Source organism: Chinchilla lanigera, unplaced genomic scaffold (genome assembly GCF_000276665.1).
Source record: "Chinchilla lanigera isolate Chin_1 unplaced genomic scaffold, ChiLan1.0 scaffold00011, whole genome shotgun sequence".
NCBI lineage: Eukaryota > Metazoa > Chordata > Mammalia > Rodentia > Chinchillidae > Chinchilla > Chinchilla lanigera.
This window is the reverse complement of record NW_004955412.1, coordinates 10,464,175-10,472,778: the sequence shown is the minus strand read 5'-3', so window position 1 is coordinate 10,472,778 and position 8,604 is coordinate 10,464,175. Positions and strand designations below refer to the sequence as shown.

Below are 8,604 nucleotides of genomic sequence, written 5' to 3'. Positions count from 1 at the left end.
AAAAACCAAAAAAAAAAAAAAAAAAAAAAAACAGAGTGAAAAACTGGTCCCTTGAACAGACAACTGTTGCAGGATCTCTTACTCTTTCGTAGACTACACAAAAACTGATCTCAGAGAAGTTACCAGAACAGAAGATACCAGAGATGGAAGAGGGTAAGGGACAGGAAGGGATAGGGAAAGGCTGATCGGTGGATATTAAGTGACAGTTACGTAAAAGTAGAAGTTCTGGTGTACTATTGCCCAGTTGGTTAACTCTAGATAACAATTATGTAGTATAAGAAATGGTTTTTCAATGTTTTCACCACAAAGAAGTGATTTTTTTAAAAACTGGTTCTTTGAAAAGATACCAAAAAGCGACAAACCTTTGCAGTTAGATATATAAAGAAAAAAAGACAGTATGAAAAGGATTATGAGAATACCACAAACAACTGTATCAAACAAAGCAGATAACCTAGATGAAATGGGCAAATTTCTCAAACTGCACAAATTACAAAAACTGACCCACACTGTAGAATGCAGTAGTATATGCTTTTAATCCCTCCTACTCGAAGGCTAAGGCAGGAAGTACAACTGAGCTCAGGAGTTCAAGGATGGCCTGAGCAACACAGCTAGAGCCTATCTCTAAAAAAGGAAAGGAGAGAAGAAAAGAGGATGAAAGGAGAGTAGAGGCTGGAGCAGGAGGGGAGGGACGAAAAGAGAAAATAAGTGGACACAAGAAGAAATAGAAAAATTGCACAGTCATTAACAAGCAATGAAGCTGCATCAGAAATATAAAAATCTCTCACACCAAAGAAAAGCTCAGTAGGCTTTACCTACTGAATACCACAAAACATTTAAAGAACAAATACCATTCTTCTCAAATTATTTTAAAAATCAAAAACAACAGAATACTTTCAAATTGATTCTACAAAACCAGTGTTACCCTGATACCAAAAGAGACAAGCACACAACCAAAAATAAAAAGATATAGGCCAATATTCCTGATGAACAGATACAAAAATCCTCATCAAAATACCAGCAAACTGAATCCAACAGCATAGTAACAGGATTACACATCATCAGGTAGAATTTACTCTGGGATGCTAAAATGGATCAACATACACAAATTAGTAAACAATGAAAGAGAAAGCCACAATCATCTGAATAGACACAGAAAAGACATCTGATAAGATTCGTTATCACTTGATAAGAAAGGCAATTTAAAAAAATTCACAATTGCTCCATGATAAAAATTCTGAACCAATTAGGTATTAAAAGAACATATCTCAATAAAATGAAGGACATTTGTAACAGGTCCACAGCTAACACCATAGTGAATGGGGAAAAGCCGAACACTCTCTAAGACCTGGAAGAAGACAAAGATGCCCACTTCCAACAATTTTATTCAACTTAGTACTTAAATCCTAGCCAGAGTAGTCAGGATTAGAAAAGAAAGAGAATTAAAACTAGAAGGGAGAAAGTGAAATTCTCACTTCTTACAGAGTGTGACCTTAAATACAGAAAACCCAAAGGTTCCACCAAAAACCTAAGAACTAATGAATGATTTCAGCAAAATTATAGGATACAAAAATCAGCATTTCCGTATACCAGTGGTGAGTTATATGAAAAAGAAAAAGAAAGCATTACTATTTAAAATAGGTACAAAGAAAAAAAACCTAAGAACAAATTTAACTAGCAATTCTATAATGAAAATTGTAATACACTGATTAACGACATGGAAGGGAACACCAAAAATGGAAAGTTGCTCTGTATTCATGACTGAAGAACCAGTATTACTGAAATATCCACATTGCCCAAAGCCATCGACAAATTCAATATAATTCCTATCAAGACACCAATGACATTCTTCACAGAATGAGAAAAAAAATCTAAATACATAGAATCACCTAAAACAGCTAAAGCAATCTTGAGCAAAAAGAACAAAGAAAGAGGTACAAACTACTTTTGATTACAAAGGTATAGTAACCAAAAGAGCATGGTATTACCATAAACACATGCGCACACACACCCCACAATGGAGCAGAACAGACAGCACAGAAGTAAACTCACATTCAACAGCCAAAGGATATTTGGCTAAGCATTAAGGAAAGGATAGTCTCTTTAATAAATAGTGCTGAGACAATTCATAGGAGCTGAATTTTGGAAATGGCCTATATGTCCATCAACAGATGAATGAATAAAGAAAACTTGGTATGTATACACAGTAGAGTACCAGAATCATCTGTAGGAAAACGGATACACTTAAAATCATAATGCTTTGTAAAATAAACCAGACACAGAAGGTTAAGTACTGCATGGCTTCCCTTATATGAGAAATCTAAAATATAAGTAATTGTAAAAGCAAAATAAAAGAGAAATGATAGGGAACAAGAAGGTACACTTTGTGGAGGTGGAAAGGGGAAGTGGCACAGGGACAGAAGGGAGGACAGGGAAGGAAAGGGGAAGTAAAGCTGATTAAGTTATGATATAATATGATAAGTGTATGTACCAATTCCCCAAGGTGATTGTAATTATTATGTATTGCAAACATACACAAAATATATATTTATAGTGCTGAGAAAATTACATTATCTATAAGAACAAGCATGAAACTAGAATCCTTACCTCTCACTAGTCACAAAAATTAACTCAATACAGGTTACAGACCTAATTATAAGGCCTGAAACTATGAAACTACTAGAAAATACACGAGAAAAAGTGCTTCATGGCATTGGAATGGCCAAGTATTTTTTTGGATAAAAGCTCAAGACCATAAGCAACAAAGGCAAAAACAGACAAAACGCATCAAGCTAAAAATATCCCCCACAGTAAAGAAAACAATAGATACAGTTAAGAGACAACCTACAGGGATAGGGGTGTAGCTCAATGGACTTAGTGGTATGAGCATCTGCCTGGTATGGGCAAGGCCCACGACTTCTATTCCAAAAAAGTGGAGAGGTATATCCAAATTAGGTATCTGACAAGGGGTTAATACTAGAGAATAAAAGGAACTCAAAAACTAAGTAGAAGTAAAAACTCATAAAAATCATTTTTTAAAAATGGGAACTACATTTAAATAGACACTTCTCAAAAGACGACATACAAATGGCCAATGGGTACATGAAAAAATGCTCAACATCACTAAAATCAAAGAAATATAAGTCAAAACCGTAATGAAATGTCACCTCATTCTAACAAAGGAGGTGTAACATATCTACAATGAATATTTTAGAACAATGAAGAAAGATACTGAAGAAAATACTAGGCAACTGAAAGACCTCCCAAATTCATGAACTGGCAAAATTAATATTGTTATAATGGCCATACACCAAAAGCAATCAACAGCTTCAACGCAATCGCCATCAAAATTCCGATGGCATTTTTCACCGAACTTGAAAAAGCAACCCTAAAATTCATATACAAATACAGAATACCCAAAGCAATCCTAAGCAAAAAGAGCAGGCTGGAAGCATGACAGTACCCAACTGCAAATTATACTACAAAGCTAGAGTAACAAAAAAAGCACAAAAGGGAACAGAGGACACAGAAACAAACCCATGCAACTATAGCAATCTGATCCTAGACAAAGCAGCCAAAAATAACCTTTGGAGAAAAGACAGACTTTTTAACAAATGGTGCTGGAAAAACTAGAGATGCCCACTCACAGAATACTGACACTAGATCCCTCTCTCATTCTGTAGATCCATATCTTTCATCTTTGCACAATAATTCAAAATGAATCAAAGACCTAACTATAAGACTTCATACTTTGAAACTACTAAAAGAGGAGATACACTTCAAGCCAGAGACACAAGACTTTCTAAACAAAATTCCAACAACAAAAGAAATAGCAGGAAAAATCAACAAATAGGACTACACCAAATTAAAATGTTTCCACCCAGCAAGGGAAACAACTAACAGAATGAAGACAGGCAACCTACAGGAATGGAGAAAATCTTTACCAGCTATTCTTCCAACAGAGGATTAAGCAGGGAATTGCAAATCAAAGCCATACTGAGATTCCATCTCATCCCAATAAGAATAGCTATTATGAAGAATACAAAAAAATAAACAAATACTGTCAAGGATGCTAGTGAGAATGTAAATTAGCCACTATAGAAATCAGTCTGAAGATTCCTCAAAAGTCAAAATTAGTGATATCATTTGATCCAGCTATACCACTAAGTATGTACGCATACAATAAAAGCTAGCATACTACAGGGATACCCGCATACCCAAGCTTACTTTAGCACAATTCACAACATCCAAGATGTGGAACCATACTAGCTGCTCATCAACAGATGAATGTGATATGTGGTACACAAAGGAGCATTAGTCAAACATAAGGAAGAACAAAACTCTTATTATTTAGGAAAATGGATGGATTTAGAGACCACCAAGTTAAGTGACATAAGCCAGGCTCAGACAAATATCATATATCATGTTCTCCCTAATATGTAGGCTCTAAAAAAGATGTCGAAGTAGAATGGAAATTCTTATTGAACAAGAAGAAAGGGTAAGAGGGAGGAGTTGGAGTAGGACAGGTAATGGGGGAGCTGAATATAAGCAAAATATATTATATACATTGAAAGCCTCTCCCCAAAATATGAAACTGTGCGGTGAGTAGACAAGGAGGGAAGACAGAGTTACATGATCAAAGTATGCTATGCTCATGTTATGTTCATGTCTCAAAAAAAACAGGGTCTCACTATATGGAACTCATGATGATCCTCCTGCCTTTGCCTCCTGAGTGCTGGGACTACAGGCAAGCACCACTATGCCCAGCGTAAACTCTCATGACGCTAGTGGGAATGTAAGTACAGCAGTAGTTATGGAAAACGTAGGAAGGTCTCTTAAAAATTATCATCTGATCCAGCAATTTCACTGCTGGGAAGTGAAGTCAGTATACTGAAGAGACCTCTGTATTCCCATATTTTTTGCAGTACTATTCACAATAGTCAATAAATGGCAGTAACCAGTGTCCATCAGTTGATGACTGCATAAAGGGAATATGCTATACATACACAAGGAAATACTGCTCAGGTACAAAAAAATGATAAAATTCTGTCCTTTACAATACCATATAAAGAACTGGAGAACATTATGGTAAGTAAAAGATACAGAAATATGAACACTGCCTGGTATCAGTCATGTGCTATCTAAAAAAGCTAACTTCATAGAAGTTAAGAGGAGAACAGTGGTTACCAGAAGCTGAGGAAAAAAGCAGAAAGAGGGATGCAGAAAGCTTCGTCAGTGGGTGCTAAGTTGCAGTTAGGTACGAGACAAAAGTTCCTGTGTTCTGCAGAGTGGGGTGACTGTAGATAAAGAGTGAGAAGAAAAAATTTTCAGAAAAAGGACATTTTCCTTCAGAAAAAGGACATTTGAGGAGATGAATACGCTACCCTGATTTCAACATTATACAACATATATATGTACAGAAACATCACAGGACACATCATATGCACAATTTTTATGTATCAATTAAATAGGAAATAATACTCTGGCATCTACTTCTCAGAAACATATAAATTTTCAATTAAAAGATCTGGGTAGAAAGAGTGCATATGTACTGGTCCAATATAATACTTACCTTTGGTTAATATAGTGAATTAAAGTATAAATAACATCTCGAAGAATGAAGGCCCAAGCTCCTCCCAAGCCACTTTTTATATCCTTTAGTAATAAACTAACAAAGAGATGATATATTTTAAGAATTCTGTGCTTCTTATAAACATTATTTGTCTCAGCTGCTTGCTCACAAATGGCTAAAAGAATCTTCTGATAGGAATCCTAGAAAATAAAAACACATTTAGTAAAAATTTATTTAATCATGTATACTTGGCTATTAAAAATATTTTACACTTAACCATTTAAATTTGGATTTGACATCAAATGCAATGTATTACATGAAAATTACTATCATAACATTTTTAAAAATCTTGCCATTAGCTTTCAAATAGCAAACTACAATGTATTCTTATGAAATAGTACATATATTCCTTGAGATAATACGTGTGCAAAGTATCACAAAATTCCATCCCCATATTTAACATGTTTGTTAGTACTGATATACAATATATAAACTTATGAATGTTTTTAAAAATTATTCAAATTTTCATTTGTTTAACTTTCGTTCCTTAAGATACACATAGATTTCCTAAAATGAAAAAGGTATTTTGCTACCAATTATTATACTAACAATGTATACTCACAGGACTTTTGGAAAGAATTTCTAAAATGCTTTTACGCTTGGTTTTATGACAATTGCTGATATAGGCAAATGTTGCTGTAATAACATGTGATGGAAAATAAGGTGGATTAGGAGCAGGATCCAAATCCCTAAAGAGTTAGAGAAAAATACACAGTCATCATTTTCAAGACAAAATTATCAGGAAAAAACTGGTTTTACTGATAGACCAGTGTACTTCCAAAATAAAATTTTGATAATAACCCCCATATTTTAAACTATTTTTTCAGCTGACAAACTGTACTTTTAATAAAAATGATACAACAGTTCATATATATTGATCAGAAGACATAAAATATATTTGACCCTGACAACTTACATGACTTACTTAAGTGATTTCATTAAATAATCTTTTAGAAAGTTAATGGCAGCTTCATGAATGATCCTTACTAGTACTTTACCAGGTCTGAATTAAAGCTCTTCGTACTATAAAAACAGTAACATGGGCTGGGGATGTAGCTTAGTGGCACAGTACTTATCTAGCACGTATCCTGAATTCAATCTGCAGTCTTGCGAAGTAAGTAAGTAAATAAATAAATAAAATTTTTAGTCATGACACTCTATTAGGTTCACAAAATTATTTAGATTATTTAGATAGAATGAAATTAAATGTCAAAGTACTTTGGTAAATGTTATTTCTATTTTACGTATCTAGCACAGTTGCGTGTATTTTTTTAAAAAAAGGATTTTCAAGTAGCTTACAATAAAAATGGGAAAATAACTATCATTCATATACAACCAAGCAGATTTTGCATCCAAACTGAACTGTTCTGCTATAGAGCATGAGTCTGGCAAGTAAGAAGTATAATAAAGAAAAGGTTGTACAGAAAGGTAAGTCATAGTTAAGAAGAGAACCAAAAAAGAAATTGCTTCATTTTAATCACTGTTCAAATAAAAATAGCAATTAACTTAAAAAAAAAAAAGAGAACCAAGAATAATGCTCAATGGGAAAAAAGACACAATGCTCAAATGTTACAGAAATACTGAAGAGATTACTACATTTGCCAATGAACTAAATGACTGATGAGAAAGAGCAAGTTCTACTATAGGGAAGCTACCATAACAGCAGACAGGAAATTACTTGAAGTCAATGGTGGCTATAAATAAATAAACTTTTTTAAAAAAGAGTACATGTCTAAAAACTGAAAAAGACATTTGAGGGTATTACCCAATAAACTTCCTAAAGCATATGCAAAGTTGCTTTTCTAATTTAAAATGTACATACCCAGAAAAGTTACAGAGGTCAGTGCTCTGGCTGGTATCAAAATCTCCTGGTTCATGTAATGTCATCAGTAACTCCACCACAATCTCTGGTAAATTACTAATGAATAAATGATCAATCTGCAAAGACAGAATATAAAAATATACTTAATATTTAACATATCTGAGACCTTTAAGAGAGTGCAAAGGGCTTATGTTATGTCCTATTTCCATAATTATTCAGTAATATTAAAAAAATATATAGGACTAACATCCAAGACCTGCAAGATACATAGCTAACTCCACCTTTCTTCTATGGAAACCTTTAGACTGTGAAGAAAGCAGGAAAATCATACCAAAGCCTCCTTAACCCAACTCTTTATTTTAAAGATTATTTTAACAAAGACTTTACATCCTAATAACACATCTCTTAATAACAAAAAATATTTTAGAAAGTGACAAGAAAGAAAACTAACATAAAGAGCTGAGCCTTTCCCTCAGACTTATACATCAGTGATCCATGTCACCATCTCTATAGTTTCAACTCTTAAAATCCAGCCTTCTATCTGCAGTAAGTAAAGAAGAATTGGTTGATTCTTATCAGCAGAATAATTATTGAGTGCCCTCACACATCACTTAATTGCCTTCACTAGCTCCATATGATTTCTTAAAAGCTGGATTTACAATGTCCAGCAATACAAATAAATTGTTCAGGTGACTTAGTAGAGCTGAACAATCTTATAAACTGTAAACACTGTAAGTATTCAAAATTGAAAGTTTTAGCAGACACAAAAACTGGTAATAATTGTACTAAAACCCATGTGAAAAAAAAATCTAAAAGACTGATTCAGACAAGATGCATACATGAGACAAAAATGAAGTCAGAACTACTTGTTTCATTATTCTTCAAATACATGCTAAATGATCAATAATTTTTACATTAAAAATTAATGTTTTAATATAAACTGCCTCAAATTTTCAAAGTATATAAACTATTAACGCTAAATGAAACTGAGATTTGGGGCTGGGGATTTAGCTCAGCGGCACAGCGCCTGCCTGGCAAGCACGAGGTCGTGAGTTTGATTCCTGGTACCGGAAAAAAACAAAAGAACAAACAAACAAATGAAACTGAGATTAGCAAAAATTTAACTTGTGCTTTTAACCAAGAAGCTAAGACA

General features: G+C 33.7%; 1 protein-coding gene across 4 annotated transcripts in view; it reads right to left on the bottom strand.

Moving 5' to 3' along the window:
- The window catches only part of Atm (ATM serine/threonine kinase), a 108,654-nt gene that overhangs the window by 58,628 nt on the left and 41,422 nt on the right, over nucleotides 1-8,604 (bottom strand). For all 4 annotated transcript variants that reach the window (XR_001232882.1, XM_013510995.1, XM_005378035.2 and 1 more), the window contains 3 exons: nucleotides 7,452-7,567; nucleotides 6,192-6,318; nucleotides 5,570-5,769 (listed from right to left, as the gene is read on the bottom strand). Coding sequence is in view for 3 of the 4 variants with exons in the window: in XM_013510995.1 (XP_013366449.1) it covers nucleotides 5,570-5,769; nucleotides 6,192-6,318; nucleotides 7,452-7,567 (443 nt within the window). In the remaining variant the exon portion in view is untranslated. The remainder of the gene's footprint in view (nucleotides 1-5,569; nucleotides 5,770-6,191; nucleotides 6,319-7,451; nucleotides 7,568-8,604) is intronic.